Here is a 17,799-nt window from a genome sequence, read left to right as displayed (position 1 = left end):
CACACAAGTCTTCCCCCCAGCAGGATGGTGCATGCAGCTGAGCCCTCCTTCTCAAACAGTTTCTAACACTCACACACCTGGGGAAGCCCGCCTCATCCTCCAACACAGCCCTCACATCACCTCCTGCTCCACCTCTGCGACCCTCACCAGCCAACCCTACCCCACACTCTGCTCCCCTATCACTTTATCTATCACTACTCTGTAACAATCTGCACAAACTTTTGAATTTACCCTGTTTAGCCAAATAAAATGGCTTGTCATTTCTCAACTGCCCTCAGCCCTGTGTCTCCCTGTCATGGCCATCCTTTAGCCTCACCCTGACTTCTGACCTGAGCCCAGTGAGCTCCTTCAGAGACAGCCACCTTGGAGAAGGCTTCTTTCAGAATGTCAATATGATCCTTCTGTCTTCCTAGAGCACCCTAACCTTGAACTTCTCATGCTATAATATAGAGGTTAAGGTGTTCATCTGCACTCCCCACAAAACAGATCTTCCTGTGACAAAGGAACATGTCTTAATCACTTCTGTTTTCTCAGTAAATATGAGGTATATGAATAGGTGGATGGATTCAATGATGTATGAAACAGTAAAAAAAAAGTGAATATAAAACCTAAACCACAAAGGATCTATCAGTTCCAATGTTGACTTGGCACTTACATTGTATCCAGCCACGGCTCAGAACCAAGAGTAAGAGTTTATCCAAAGGAAAACTCTAGATAACAACTTCTACAGCTTTAAGTCTTAAAAAACACCCCATAAAACAGTGTTTACTTTGAGTTTCACACTTTACAAGTTCTGACATATAACTCAAGAGCGTGAATGTGCCTTAGCTCTAAAAACTAAAAAACCCATGTTCAGTGCTGTCCACTGAAACAGTGTTAGAAGTGGTTCATTAAGAGAAAATATTCAGTTAATAGAAATCTTATTATTGGATGGAGTTTCACAAACAGCATTTCTCTCTTGCCCCAGAAGCTGAAGGTATATAGTCCCTGACACATCAAGCTGCCCTCCACCCACTGCCACTCCAGAGGGCCACATCACCAGCTCCCTCCAGTTTGTTCTACTAACACCAAAGTGAAAGCTTGTTCTTAGAACTGGTACAAGTGCTGGATTAGCCTTTACAAAAGTCTGGCTTGAAACTCCCATGCTCAATTATGCTAAGCAGAAATATCTTTTTTAGAATTCTGAAAGCAGTGGACTTCTAAGAAGCCTACTTCAGATATTATAAGTACTTGAAATAGACTCTGCTCTCTGTTAGACACAGAAATTATAATTTGTCTTCCCCTACTCTCATCAAAGCTGACAGTGAAAAACAATATTTGAGATTTTATCTCATGTACTTTTATTCATATACTTTATTTCATATAATCACTCATATATACAAAGTATTAATCCCAAATTAATCATCTACTAGACTGTAAACTATTTAAAGACAGGGAGAGTAGAGTGTTCATCTTTCTATCTACTGCATATTGTGCATATAAGTGTATTGAGCCTAGTGAACGATTTACAAAGGTTTCCATAAGCCATGCTTTATTTAGTAATGAGTCTATGAAATGTTCACAACATAGTTTTCTCTTTACTAAAAATGTGTATTTTCAGTTCTGCAAGCATGGCTGAGTAGGCTTCTAACAGGATGGCCATCTACAGATAACAACTATAAACTCTTAAACTCTAAACAAATTACAAAAAATCAATTGTCTGAAGCCTTTGGAGAATGTTCAAAAACAAGGAGATTCTGGAAGTGAGTTAAGACTTGGAAAAAAAAAAAAAAAAAAAAAGACTTGGAAGACTGAGCCTGGGCAAACTTCACTGGTTTTAGAGTTTTTAGCCTGAGTGGCAGAGCCTGAGGCAACCAAAGTGCCGACACATGAGGGAGGGATACTAGGAAAGACAGTCAGAGACAGGAGCCTCCAGTTTGTGTAAAAAATCCACCCAAATATCTGGCTGACCCCAGGACCCTGTCTGTCAAAAACAAATGCAAAAGTCAAACTAAGAAAAGAACTGAACTGAGACTACTCTAGGAGTCTGTAGTCTGAATCCAAAATCGCCAACATTCCTCAAAAAGCAGAACAGAATTCAGACTCCTGACATTACAATGCTCACTACGCCCAGGATACAATCCAAAATTACTCAACAAGCAAAAAGTGGAACACTATGACTCATTATCAAGACACAAGTTAATCAGTTCAAGTCAAATCCAAGTTGACTGGGATTTTAGAAGTAGAGATTTTAAAGCACCTATTTTAACTGCACTCAATGACAAAATAATTTAACACCTGTAATGACTGAAAAGTAGAAAATTCCAGCAGGGAAATTTTTTTTTCACATACACATATTTACATATGAATCAAATAATAAATTCTGAACAGAGCATTACAATATCTGATATAAAAAAATTATCTGATAGGCTTAACAGAAAAATAAAGATAACATAAGAGATAATCCATGAATTGAAGATACAGAAGTAGAAATCCGATCTGAAGATTGCGGCTGGAAGAGGGTAACCTAATAAGAAAAGAGATACAGGAACCATTCTGAGAATATCAAAAAGTTGAACATATGTGTAACTGGTCTCCAAAGGTGGGGAGAGAAAGGGTCATAAAAAGTATTAGGAAAAGTAATAGGTAAAATGCTACGATGAAACAAGACAAATCCCTTATGGGGGGTGTGTGGGGAACTACAAAAGATCAAACAGGAAATCTGATTAGTGCCATGTCAATTAGAGACTTTGAACTCATCAGCAAACTTAAGGCCCAGAGGGCTTCACTGGTGAATTCTATCAAATACTGAAGACAGAACAGCACCAAAATAACATACATTCCTTACGGTTAAAAAAAAAGGAAAGGAACAATTCTTACTTTATGAATCTAGCATAGCACTAATATCAAAATATGACAAAGATGTTATATGTGAAAAAAAAATTATTGTCCATGAACATAGATGCATTTGAATCCAACAATATAATAGAGATGATAATCAGTACGGTTTAAACCAGGAATGGAAAGCTGGTTTAATTTAGACAAATCAATCAATAAAATTTACTATATTAACAGTGTAAAGAAGTAACCTTCTGTATTAATTTAAATAGATGCAGAAAAGGCATTCAACAGAATTCACCACCCAGTCAGGATCAAATGTCTCAGCAAAACTGAGGTAAAGGAGACTTCGCCATCTAACAAAGGGAGGTTTGTTAATGCTTTCCACTCTGGGAACAAGGAAAAAAGGCCTAATCTCACCACTTGTACTCAAATATTGCACAGAGATACTATCCAAAACAATAATGCAAGCTAAATAAATTAAGAAGCATAAAAACTGGAAAGAAGTAAACTGTTTATATAGGTGATAAGACTATGTACATAGCATATTCTAAGTAATCTATAGAACCACTCAAGAAAACAAGTGAATTTAACAAAGCAACAGAATACAAGGTCAATATATAAAATTTTATATTAGAAGGAAAAAATTAGAAAATAAAAATTTTAGAAATCCATTGTACAATACTATCACAAAATAGAATATTTAAGGATGAATTTAACACAAACAAGTAAGACTTTTACCCTGAAAAGGATAAAATGCTGATGATAGAAATTAAAAATCTCTAAATGGAAAGCTATATCACGTCAAGGAAAAGAAGATTCAATGTTGTCAAGATGCCATATCTCAATAAATTAATCAACACAAAGCAGCTGCAATCATCTCAGTACAATGTTTTGTGAAAATTAATAAAATAATTCTTAAATTGACACGGAATTAAAAAGGATATCTATCCAAACAATCTTGAAAAAGGACAAAGTTGAAGGGACTACATCACTTAACTTCATGTCTTATTATAAAAAGCTCCAGTAATGAAGATAGTATGTAGTAGCATAAGGATCCAGAATTAGAAGAATGAAACAAAAACGAACATCCAAACAACAGACCTTTGCTTACACAGTCATGTAATTTTCATCAAAGGTACCAATAACATCAATGAGAGGAAAACATCTTTCAACAAATGGTACTGGAAAAACTGGATATCCGCATGGAGAGAAAATAAATTTTGACCCTCTGCATCACAACATACACAAAAAAAAGCAATTTGATATGTATCACGGGCCTAAAAGTAAAAGCTATACTGGCAAAGCTTTTAGAGGAACACAGGAATGAGTTGTGGAACCCCCAAACTCGCAGCTCATAGCTTTATAACTTATAAGCAACTCTAGCATTTCTTTGAAGCTGGCAAGGATTTGTTAGTTGACAGAAGGTAATAATAGTAAAAGGAAAGAGAAACCTGATATGTTAGACAGACATCATGAAATTAAAAACTTCTGCAGATCACACGACGCTATGAAGAAAATAACAGAAAAGCCACAGACTGAGCCAAATATTCACAAAACACATCTAACAAAAGACTTATAGCTGAGATATGTAAAACAGCTCCTACATCTATGATGAGAAGCCATACAGCCCATTTACAAATAGGCAAAGGACCTAAAAAGACACTTCAAAACAGAAGATACAGGAGTGGCCAGTCAGTACATGAAATGAACACATCACTTCTCATCAGAGAAATGCTAATGAACACCACAGGAAAATACCAATATATGATCACAATGGTTAAAATTCAACAGATTGAGAACATCAGACACTGATGAAGATAGAGAGCCACTACAACTGGCTTGCACTGTTCCTGGAAATGCAACAAGGTACAATCACTTTGGGAGAAAGTATGGCAATTTCTTGTAAAATTAAATACACAGCAAGTTAAATCTTAAGTACTCATTGAAAAGAAAAACATAACTCCAAAAAATGTATGAAAATGTGTGAAAACCTGTATGAAAATGTTCACAGCAATTTAATGTATAGTAACTCCAAACTGAAAATTGCCCTAGAAATGAATAAATAAATTGTGGTATACTCGAGCAATGGACTACTAGTCAGCATTCAAAAGAAACAAACTGCCGATGTATATACAGCAGTATGCATAAATCATGTACATAAGCACTCAGAAGAAAGAAAAATGGGATAAAAAGAGTATCAATGTATCATCATGTCAAATCTAAAATGACCAAGATTTTAGAACTAGATGGAGACCTAAAAGCACCTATTGTCATCCTGCTCAATGATATCACACTTGAATAAATAGAATATTTTTCTGGAACAGGTAATATTTTGAACATTTATGTGCCTACGCCCTATGCTAAGCATTTAATATGGATAACCTTATTTAATTCTTAACAATCCAACCTCATCTGATGAAGAAATTAAAGTAGAAAGAAGTCACATAGGTTGTCCAAAGCCCCATCACTAGGATGACTCAGAAGTAGAATTCTTTAGGACTCCCTAACACTAAAGTCAATCAGAAAAGAGAGGATCACGAAATAAGTTTTTAAGTTTTAATTAACTGTGAAAGTATATCTGTGTTGGTGTGAGGTGTGGGAGGGCTATGCTATGGGAAAACACCTCGAGACAATATCAAACAGAATATAAATTCCACCTCTGCTCCCTTGTGATGGGGTTTGCCAAGCCTGCAGACCTCACTGTCTTACCTTAGGGAACTGCTTTACAGGGATTAACACTTTCTGTCCCAGCTTCATGTTCTTATTAATCACCACATCGATGTACTTTTCTTCATCCTTGCCTTCTCCTTTTTGAAACTTTTCTATTTCTGTGGAGGAAAAAAGATAACCATGAAGTGCATGACTTAGAACCCCAGAGGCTGGGAGTTCTTGCTTGGCTCTACTGAGGCACGAAATCAAATACAGAAATGGGGACTATGAGATCAACATGAGTTTTTTGAGTAAAGACGTATTTCCCATTTTATCAATCATTCTTCGCCAGTACAGTAGGAAAAAAGGCAGGTGCTATGGCTCTGCAAAGTCAAGTCTCAACAGCCCATGCTACTGGAGGGAACAGTGAGCCAGCTGAAAAACAGACACCAAAAAAATAAGTTTCTTGGGGCCTTCTGGAATCCCAGGAAAAGGCTGCTCAAACCGCTAAGAAAAGCCCGAAAGTATTCTCTGTTCAGTGTAACAAAGTCCTGACATCCCTATCCATCAGCTCTGCTGGGCTCTCTGAGGCTTACATCTGCAGGAATTGATTCTTTGAGATGGCATTAAAAGCCCTAGACAATGTTCTGTCAGTTGACCTCCCCAACCAAATCTACCCTCCCCACAGGTGACACGGATCAACTACACACTCACGTCTTCGCGAATGTTCTCTTCTCTGCTTGTAATGTTATTATTTCAATTTTATACATCTCCTTCAAGAACCACATCAAATACTATTTTTTATGTGTGACTATCCCTCTCGCCAATGGGGCAGGAAGGAAGGAATCAATCACTTTCACCTTGATATTCACTCTGAAAACACTTTCTGTACAACTCTAATCCTAATTCCCAATGTGATGGTCTTAGGAGGTGGGGGCTCTAAGGAGGTGATTAGGTCATGACAGTGCAGCCCTCATGAAAAGGATTAGTGCCTTATAGAAAAGACCCCACGGAGCCCTTTCATCCCTTCTGCCATATGAGGACACAGCAAGAAGACTGCCACCTATGAACCAGAACCATGAACCACACGGGCCCTCGTGTGACACCACATGCCTCGTATAGGCACGTTAATCTTCAATTTCTAGGCTCCAAAAGTGTAGAAATAAATTTCTGTTGTTCATAAGGATCCCAGTCTGTGCTATTCTGCTACAGCAGCCCAAGTGGATCAAGATACTCTCCCACCAGAATGTAAATTTCTCTTAGGTAAAAAGCTGTTTCTTCCTTCAACAAACAGGTACCACGAAGCACACACTGGGTACACCTTCCCAATCTCAGAAAATTTCAGATGCTGTTTCCTCACACAGTTGCCTGTAGCATTTGGCTGTGTAAGAGGTACACAAACAGGCGCTCGGATGAGTGAACAAATGTGTATGTGCACTGCTCCTTCCACGGACGGACCACGGGGTACGCACGTTCAAGGAAGGGAGCCCCAGCATGGAGAGAACCCAAAGGTGATGTCACTTGTATAAAGGGGCACACGTACTCATTTGTTTTGCTTGTTGGGCTAGGAATACCTAAGAATTTAATATATGCCACAGTCACAACATAATTCAATCCTCACAAGAGACGGCAAACAAGAAGTCCAAATAGGTTACTTTGCTAATAAATAACAGAGGTAGGATTTACCTCCAGGCTTGTCTGACTGTAAAGACAGTGTGCCACTGCAAGTCTCTCCCACCATTTTTTTTTTATGCCATGTAAGACAGGAAATAAGATTTTCATGGCACCTTAGGATAAGGTGACTTAACGTGGAGGCTTCAGTTACCACTAAAGAGCCTGGTGGCATTGATGCCTTCCCTCCTCCATCCACCTACCCCTTCATTCCACTCTTGAGCACTAAAACCTCAACTGTCTTGCATGTATTCAAGTTGAACCTGATCTCTCTCCTCCACAGTGACAGCCTTGACACCTATCATGATAGTCCTGAATAAAGTCTTCCTTACCATTTTAACAAGTGTCAGAATAACTTTTTTCTTTAACAATGCATGGTTAAAAAAAAAAAAAGTCAGTATCTATGTGGGGTGTAATGAAAAATATATATTTGGTCTTTGTTCCAGACTCCTGGCATGGACCTCCTAAAACCCTACCCTACCCTACAAGTTTCCTGAGAGATAGGAGTGCACTTTATCATTCCTAACAACCCCTTTCAACCATACTGGCCTTCATGCTAATGAGATGACTCTTAGAGGAAGAGGGAGCTGGTTGCCAGAAAAACCAACCATGTGAAAAATCAAGCAAGTGCCAAGCTGGCACATTCAGCACTCCCACCTGTGGGGAGAGAAGAGGAGCTCGAAACTGAGTTCAGTCATCAACAACCAATGATTGTTGGTAATCAATTGTGCCCACATAATGAAGACCCCACAAAACCCCCTCAACAAGAGTCTGGAGAGCTTCTGGGCTGGTGAACACATCCAAGTGCTGGGAGGGTAGTGTGCCTAGAGAGGGCATGGAAGCTCCACATCCTTCCAACACCTTGCCTTTGCATCCCTCTTCTGTTTGACTGTTACTGACTTACATCCTTTATAACTAACCATGGTAAGCAGAGTGCTTTCCTGAGTCCGGTGAGTCACTCTAGCAAATTATCAAACCTGAGGAATGAGTTGTGGAACCCCCAAACTCGCAGCTCATCAGACAGCAGTGTGAGCAGCCCGGACACCCCATCTGCAGCTGATGCCTGAAGTGAGGGCAGTCTTGTGGGGCACAGCCCTCTTTCTGTGGGGTCTACCCTACCTGCAGGAGTCGCAGTCAGAACTGAACTAGCTCAAACTTCTGGACACCCAGTTGGTGCTGGAGAACTGGTTGGTGTCAGGAGACACTACACAAAAGGCATTACAAGTGACGAGGAGGAAGATGAAGGCAAGCAGGAGAGGCCCTGAAGATAGTACTAAACTTCCAAATAAACTAATTGATAATTCCATCTGCTTTCTTGTATTATCCTAGTTTCAGATCCAGAAAACAGATTCTAAATAGGATCTGTATAGGACATTAAAATGTACATTAAAATTGAAGGATGTGAAATGCAAAATTTTACTTAGATAATTCTCGTTATTGTTGAAAAATCTTTTAAGAGTCTTTTTAATTTTGATTTTTTCCTATAAAAGTGAAATATATACATGGTAAAAATTTAAAACAGTATAACAGGATATAAAATTTTTTAAAAGGTTTCTCCTACCCCCATACTCTCCAGAGGCAATGATTATTACAATATCATATACTCTTTCAGAAGTTATCCATGAATACACAAGTGCATGTTCGCATGCACGCACGCGCACACACACACACACACAGGATTTAAAAACTGGAACTAATGGTGTAAATGAGCTAAACTAGTTTTGTTTTCCTTAGTAAAGAACAATAAGTCACATCTCATCTGCTCCATCAAGTATGACAATTCATGACTTCAGCTTTAATTAGAAGAAAATTAATTCCACATTTTTATTTATGCATTTATGCTCTAATTGGAAATGCCTTTAGCATACAGAATTCAACAAAATTAGATATACTGAAACTTTGTAGAATGAAAAAAAAGAACTTTTAATGCACAGAAGTATTTGTTAAAATAAGTGTAATTACCTATTTTCAAATAACACTGCATTTTTATGATTTTTGAGCACTCATCACATATGCACAATATATAACTCCATAATCAGCATTCAAATGTTATTCCTTGAATCAGTGACAGTAAGCATTTTAAGTAACATATAAAATCATAAAGATCAAAAAATTAGAAGAAAATTATGTATGTTACAATATATTACATTAAAATTTGAGATTATACCTATGATTTGGAAAAGGAAAATAAAAATAAAAAAATATATGATACCTCATTTCATCTCTAGACAGTCAACTGTGAAAATCTTACGTTGCTAAAATATCTTGTTGCCTTAAGTAAGCTTTGAATTATGTTCAGATATAATATATCACTGTTTAAGATCTATTTGAAAATTGTGAAAGCCTGATGCCACGCTACAAGTGTGTTGGTTTGCATGTACTGAACCTAACACACTACACAGCAATAAGAGGAAGCCCCGATCCCATGCCTGAGGTCAAACACATCCAGCTTAAATCATGGCTACTAGACTTTTCCCAGGCCTTCCAGCTACAAAATTCAAAACTGGTCAAAACTTTTGTGGATGTTTCTTAGACACTATTCATTCAATCAACAACTTTGTACTTTCCACTTGATTGAGGATCATAAGAAGTCTGATGTTTTCATGAAGTCCCACAAAATACAATGCAAAAAAGCAGGGGGACTGCACAAGAGATGTACGAATTCATGAAACAGCTTTCTGGCATTTATGCCTGTCCCTAACTGGGCATTTCATTTCCAAAACCCACGTGACCACCTCTCTGATCTTCTCTAGGGAAGGGAAGATGCTTGACACCACCAAGGTGGATGTAACCTCTTAGTTAACTGCAGCCAGTGAAGGCCAACCACAGAGAAAATCCAATCAGGTTTCTGAGGTCGAATGCATGAGGGATTTGACTTTGACTAATCCCCAGATTACATTTTGTTACCACACAGTTCAATGTACCAATGCCATCTCCCAGCTCAGAAATAATAAGCAAATGTGTGATTAGGGTTTAGATAATGCAGGGGATTAGAACGTTATATTTGCAAACCATGGACATCAAATTTCTGTCAGCCCAGAAACTAGTGTCAATTACAATGTCTTTTTTATTTGTCCATTTCTTTTTTGTTTTTGACTTGGGCATGTACAGAGCTTCCTAAGCAATGGCCACTTACCTTTGTATTTTAGCCCATCAAACATAGTAAAATCCACTAATCCTCTAAAAACCAGCCAAATCACCTTTGGATTTACACCGAGTTAAATTTTCAGTATTTATTTAACATATTAAATAATTTGAGTACTGTAAATTTTCATTAAAGATGCTTAAGATCAGTGTGCCTGGGGGCTTGTTCGGTTAAGCAGACTCTTGATTTTGGCTCAGGTCATGATCTCAGGGCTGTGGAATCAAGCCTCACATCAGGTTCTATGCTCAGGGGGGAGTCAGCTTGATGATTTCTCTCCTTCTCCCTCTGCCATCCCCCTGCTCGCTCTCTCTCTCTCTCTCTCAAATAAATAATCTTTTTAAAAATGCTTATATTCTCTCATAGAATCAAGTACATCGAAACTGATATTTTCCTTTTGCTGAGCAACTCCATTTCTATAAATTTACCCTACACACAGACTTAAGTATAAAATATTATGTACAAAGTTATCCATTTATAGCACTGTCTTTAATAGCAAAACACTGAAAATCATCTAAATGTCTATTAACAGGAACCTGTTTACAGAAGCTAGGGCACACCTGCACTATGAAACAGCACACAGCTACTTTATAAGATCAAGAACTCTTTATCTTCTGATAGAAAACGATCTCCACCAGAATCACTGTTTACACACACACACACACACGCACACACACACACACACTGTGTCAAACAGTGAACAATATATGTTCATATTCACTTGTATATGCACAGAAAATTTCTCTCTACTTATATATAAAAAACTAGTAACAGTGGTAACTAGCAGACATGAGGGAATCAGTAGACAATAAGCAGGACTGAATCTTTTATGTTGTTTTAAATTTTTGAAACATGAATATCTTATCCATTTAAATTACATAAAATTAAATTTTAAGCACTTTATACAATTTTTGAAAATATGGAGACAGAATAGAATAAAAATTTATACAGAAATTTATACATGCTTATATTATGCATCTTGGCTAGTAATCCAGAGCTTTAATGTCTCTTGATCATTCATTTTAAGTTCTTCATTCAATATACTATTTTACTGAAACTGCAATGGGAAATTTACCTAGGCTGCTTATCTTACTTGAAGCAACAGATAGGTTTCTGAAAATGACATGTAAAACATTTTAATTTGAGAATCTGGTAATATTTTAAACGCAGTGAGGTTCACTTGGATGAGCAGTGAGGATTGGCACCAACCCAAAAGTGCTGACTGGGTTTTGATATGTTGAGGAAATATATAAGGTGCTGGGAACAGAATATAGGGAATGTGTGCACGGAAACAGACAAATATTATAACGCACACAGTGCTGCAGGAAAGGGACTAACAGCTCTGGAATTTGGACAATTATTTGAAAAGCTAGAAAGTATGTGCTACAGGGTAAGGAATGGAGTTTGTCAGGCAGAGAAATGATGAATTCTTCACTGAAGGTAAGTAGCCTCGTGTAACACCAGTTCACGTTCGCTCATTCGATTAGTCAGACTGTGCAGTTGATAGATGGAGTTTTACTAAGATAGCATAATCTATTTTTCCCTTTTCTCTTCAAACAGTACAAAATGGAATAGATGAGACAAGTAATGACGACAAGATCCTGCCATCACAGAGCCCGTTAGGGAACAAGCTTAGGCATGAACTCAATTTCCTGACTGTGTCTTGGGCTCCTGAAGAAAGATGGAACAGGTTCAGGGTGAGAGGAGGGGTAGTTCTCTTGGGCCACCACAGAGAAGAAGTGAGGACAAAAACATAAAGAGGCAAGCCAGGTTCTTAAGATCAAAACTGAGATCCTAACAGTTGAGTAACAACAGGGAGCTACTAAAGGTGGTTAGCTGGGGTGTGCTGTGATGGGAGACATCCTTAAGGAAAGGCAATCTGGCAGCTAAGGTGTAAGTAACACGGATGGGATGTGGGGGGTTGGGGGCTGGGGCAAGTTAAAACACAGCTAGATAATAAAACAGTCTGTCGGGATAAACAACAACTGTGAGACGGCACCAGACAGCTTGTTTATAGTTGATGTGGACAGAAGACAAATGAGGAAGCCGTCAGAGGCAAAGCCTTCATATTTAGAGCAAGCATCAAGCCTACTGAGTATCCAATCAGAGAGAACACACAGGACACACCTGTCCTCCTGTCACCATCCTATTCTCTAGCCCACAACACCCACCTTTGTCCACAGGTTCTAAAGCACAACGTCCACCATGCCATATGTAGGCTTTTGAACTTGTTCTCTAAGACTGGAATATGGGCTTTTGGCCTTGAGGTGTCTTCTCTTTGGTGTCTCCAACTAAATTCTACTCCCGGAAGGGCTGTCCTTAAATTTCCAGATGAGTTAACCTAAAGAACACAGCACCTATGCTTACCATAGGGCTAACCTCCTACTGTCTGATTTCTCCCACAGACTGTCAGCTACCCCTTTCATGGTGCCTGGCATGTGGTGAGGGCTCCCAGGGACATGCTGTGAGAGGATGGATGGTGAAAACTCATTACAAACACACATGCTTATAGCCTTACCTTTTTTTTTTTTTTTTAAGTTGTCAGGAGATTTTTTTTTTTTTAATTTTTATTTATTTATGATAGTCACAGAGAGAGAGAGAGAGGCAGAGACACAGGCAGAGGGAGAAGCAGGCTCCATGCACCGGGAGCCCGACGTGGGATTCGATCCCGGGTCTCCAGGATCGGCCCTGGGCCAAAGACAGGCGCTAAACCGCTGTGCCACCCAGGGATCCCTAGCCTTACCTTTTATTCAGTCTTTTTGCTGCTTTATCTCACACGATCCTGACAATATTCCAGGATCAGTGAGTATTATTCACATTGCACACATGAGAGAAGTTGGAAAATGTGTTTCTAAAAGTCACAGAGATTGCAAGCAATATTACAGAGACTCAAACTCAGGACTCTGAATACAGCACACTTTGCCAACACGTTCCATCCACAGGTCGTTAAAACATTTTGTCTAGCTAACAGCCAATCAGGCTTGTAGCACAGCGTTTCCATAAAGGAGAAAAACACATTATTTAACAAAACAGGTCAATGAAAGAATGCATTAATGAACCAACACGTTCCTATGCTGAGCCCACATGGAATTTATCTTTTAGGTCAAAAACTGTTAGTGAGAAACCCTGATATTCTGCAACTCTGCTTATGCCTACAGCCTCTGTTCTTCCCCTGGGTGAATGATCCAACAAACAGGACTCCAGAAGGAGACAATGGCATTCAAACTCCGTAATCTGAAGAGGATGTAATTAAGGGCCTGCATATCAAAGGTGCAGAGAAGCTAGGTTCATAGCAACAAAGAATGATGTAGCACTCTCAGGTTAGCCAGGAAGGGAGGTGTTACTGCCCCAAGACATGAGCCCAAAGGAACAAGACAAGGCAAAGAAAGAGGCTGCGTGTAGTGAGGGTGGCCTGACAGGGTCCTAGACTCCCGTGGAAGGAAGCAGACAACTCATTATATTAGGTTACATTCCCTGTAACCTAACAGGGAAGAAGCCAGAGAGAACATGCCCTCAGATCTCACTTCTCCCTCGGGAGGATCCTCCCGAGGATCCTCTGCTGGGGCCTCCCACTGGGCAGTTCAGATGCAACTACAAGGCAGAGGCAGAAGTGTCTGCTAAGACAGCCTCATGCATCCACATCAGCCTCCTGGGTGCAGAGCAGAGCAGAGAGGGTAGACAGAGGACCTGGGAAGGCAAAAAGCAGCTCCCTAGGCCTCCATCTCTGGTAAACCAAAGGAGTCTTCAAAGAATTTCTGATACCTCCTTTACACACAGAACTTTCCATCTGTGAGCTTACCACATGGATCACACAGCAAAATACTGAAAAGTAATGACAATTGTTTCAGAGGTCACTCATACCAGTACTGACTAGGTAATTACTGTCATTACCTAGTGATTCACCAGGTACAGGGCTCTGTGTTGGACTTATAGTCTCTCTTTATCCTACCAAATCTATGATCTATCATGTCCATTTCACAGAATAAGACCAGAGGATTCAAATGTTTAACAAGTTTGGTAAGTTAGGTAACAAGGACTCAAGTCAGGATTGACATCAAGGTATATCTAATGTCAAAGACCATCTTACTAGCTGTTTAAAAGCTACTTTGGGGGCACCTGGGTGGCTCAGTTGGTTAGGCATCCAACTCTTGATTTTGGCTCAGAGTCATGATCTCAAGGTCATGGCATTGGGACTGCCTTGGGCTCTGCACTGTGTGTGGAGTCTGCTTGAGATTCTCTCTCTCCCTCTCCCTCTGGTCCTTCCCCACTCACTCTTTCTCTCTAAATAAATAAATAAATACATGCATGCATGCCCCTTAGTAAAAATTCACTTAAAAGGGTCATAAAAATGTAGGTAAGTACCACCAATTAGCACAATTAAGTCTGAGTGGGGACAGAAATCTAGTCAGTAGACCCCCTTTCCAAGCACCTTAACCCTCTATAACTGATCAGAGAGGACAGGACTCAGCCGGGATCTACAGTAACAAGAAGCCCAGATAAGGAGGAGAATAATCACATGCTCAATATTCAGAAATCTATTTCAAAATAATACAACAGCCCAGTTGGAAAATTTAAATTGATCTTAAAAGATATATAAATAGTGTTCAAAGCCACTATAAATTCTATTTGACAGATTACTAAAATGTTACTGTGGCTGCTGGTCTGAAAAGAAATTTTTAACCTCCAACATGACAAATGTTTTCACTAAGGAATTACTTTATTTAAGCAATCCAAACCTAACTGAATACCTATTAGATTCAAACCAGAGCTGAATACACTAAAACCTGCCCAGACTAGATTGATTCATACAGCTCATGATCTTGCAAATAATCTTCCATAAACAGAAATAAATGGCACAGCAGAGTAGAGATGCATATCACTGTCTAATAAGGATGAACAGACTCACCATAAATACACACACATATACCATCCAGGAAGCGGGACACAGTCGATACTCTAAATATTAAGGATGCTTGGAAGTAAACTATTTTTTATAAAGACAGCAAATATTTAGGCACAAATATCCTTAAATATACATACAACACATAAGACAAAAACATACACACAAAGAAAGAAAGTCGAACTTCTCCAGGAAGGAAGAAAGATTGATAAAGAGGAAGGGAAGAATTAATTCTATCCATCATAGATAATTAACAAAAATATAGCAATAATATAGGTTGCCAGAATTTATTTACTATCTTCTAGGTACTTAATCTTTATAACATTGTAGCGAAGTAGCTATAATCTTCGTTGTACAGAAAGGGAACAGTTGCTTGGAGGCATCCAGGAACTCAGCTGAGGTCCCACAGTCACCCTCGATTCAGGACCCCAACCATGGTTCATCTCTTCCTAAAGTAACGCTCCCTCTGGTTTCTTGGTACTACTGTAGTACAGGGATCTTATTTTGGTGAGAAAAAGAGTTTTGGATTATTTCATTTTTGCAGAAAGTCACCAAGCTATTGAAAGTATCAAAAGAAACCATGTTTATCACATTGCTTTAAAAATTATAATGCATAGAATATAGGCCAGTATTACCTCATATAGTACTTAATTTGCAATGATTTACTTACAAGTATCTCATTATAGAATGGATTTCAAAAAGAATTTGTGAAAGCTATATAATACTTTTTTCTTTAAAGCTATATAATTCTAAAGAAAAGCTATATGATTCTAAAGGATCAAATCCAGATAACTAAAAAATTCTGAGCACTACTCAGAATTATTATAAACATTTTGTCAAATTCTTTTTACGGAAAAAAAAATGCTTCCAATTTACTGCACCTTAATTTCCCTTGAAATATATGCAGTCGTTCACCAAACAAAGGGCATCATGGCAGAAAAAAAGAGCAATACAAAGATACCTAGCATGATCACTCAATGCCTCAAGGAGAAAGACTCAAAGACCTTCAGAAATAAGTAGGTTACTGGATCTGGATACAAAATTCTATCAATTTTCAAAATAAACTTCTAATTGCAAAAGGTTTCCGCTCCCTGCCCCAAATTTTAAAACAATAAAGACCAAAGCATATGAATCAGAGCTGAGAAGCTCCCTAAAACTTGCAGGAGGTACCTAACAAGTTGAACAGTTCCTATACACGGGACACTCTACTGGGGCTCTACCTACAATTAGTCCTCACGACTTCTCAGATGATGGCGCAGAAATTATCATCCTCTTTTCTCTTATATCTGCTCAGTGGCAGAGCTGACGCTGGACTGCAGGATTAGGGACTCTCAAAGGCTTTGCTTCATCTCCAAATTACCATACAACTTTGAATTCAAAACTGAACCTTTGAGCCAACAGGTGAGCACAACAGATTAAATTCCACCTCCAATAAATCAATAGACTTTTACAGGAATGGTCCATCGACTGCATTTTTGGAATGCACACTATTTACTGAGAAATATAACAGAAGCAACAGAGGGAGTTAATAACATAATAAATGTACAACAGATCAAACTCATTTCCAGCATGCTGTTATGTAGACTGATGAAGACAACAAATGACCAGGGTGCGCAGGTTCACCCATGGCTCTACCAGTTCTAATGGTGAATGTTGGCAAATTCTCTTCTATTGACCTATTTTCATCTGGTAGTAAAGAAAGTTCAGAAGTATTTACTGGCATTGGCTGCAAAGAATGGTTCACCTTCTACTTAAATCACGCAAACAAGACCTGTAACAAGAAGATGGACCGAGAAGGTGATGAAATTTGGCTAGGAGTTCTTGCCTTCCCAAACAGGCCAATCCAAGGCAGTTCCAAATGCTTCAGTATTATTCTTGATAGAACCCATTTACATTTGTCCAATGAAGATTCAGTAAACCCACAGATTAAATGCAGACAACATTGCAAAAGGTTAATTCAAGTCAATAATGATTTAAGTTGGTAACTACTGAAAGGAGGGATGGGAATAACTACTAAAGACTGAAAAAAGGAAAATCTACTTTTTTAGTTATACCTGCCTGAGGGTTACACCACATTTCTCACTTTTAATTGCAAACATCATTAAGTATACTGCAAAAGACCAGCTATCTTAAACAATTATCAGGCTCCAGAGGTCACCAATTAGAACCCTGCAAGGATTTGAATTAAAAAAGGTTTTATGATTAGGTGAAGTAATGATCCAAGAAAGAGATTAGTTCTGTTCCGACTGTACTCATTATAAAACCCATTTCCTTTGTGTGAAGATTCAGTGTCTTTCTCATTTATCCTGCTGGCATTACCACACTTGGAGATAGAAATATGACTGTACTAATGATATCCTATAACAACCATATAATGCAAGCATTTTACTCTCTATTACTTTCATATCTAATAAGATTACCAATGAATATTTTCTATTGGTTAGATATACAAAATACAAACTCCACAGCTATGATGGACTATTCAAAATAAATTCAAAGCAGGATATAATCATGTGATGGCTAGACAGACATTTTTAGGCCAGTTTCATAATCATAATCACTCCCTATTTATACAGCAAAAAGAGTAACTGGGGGGGAAAGATCCTTAAGATGTTAA

General features: G+C 38.5%; 1 protein-coding gene across 10 annotated transcripts in view; it reads right to left on the bottom strand.

The window, feature by feature from the left end:
• KHDRBS3 (KH RNA binding domain containing, signal transduction associated 3) overlaps positions 1 to 17,799 on the bottom strand; it is a 185,657-nt gene that overhangs the window by 116,369 nt on the left and 51,489 nt on the right. For all 10 annotated transcript variants that reach the window (XM_077847354.1, XM_077847348.1, XM_077847350.1 and 7 more), the window contains exon 2: positions 5,530 to 5,648. In XM_077847354.1, coding sequence (XP_077703480.1) covers positions 5,530 to 5,648 — 119 coding nt within the window. The remainder of the gene's footprint in view (positions 1 to 5,529; positions 5,649 to 17,799) is intronic.

The sequence above is a fragment of the Canis aureus genome, chromosome 14, assembly GCF_053574225.1.
Source record: "Canis aureus isolate CA01 chromosome 14, VMU_Caureus_v.1.0, whole genome shotgun sequence".
Classification (NCBI taxonomy): Eukaryota; Metazoa; Chordata; class Mammalia; order Carnivora; family Canidae; genus Canis; species Canis aureus.
The sequence above is the reverse complement of the archived record's forward strand: the minus strand, read 5'-3'. Positions and strand labels throughout refer to the sequence as shown.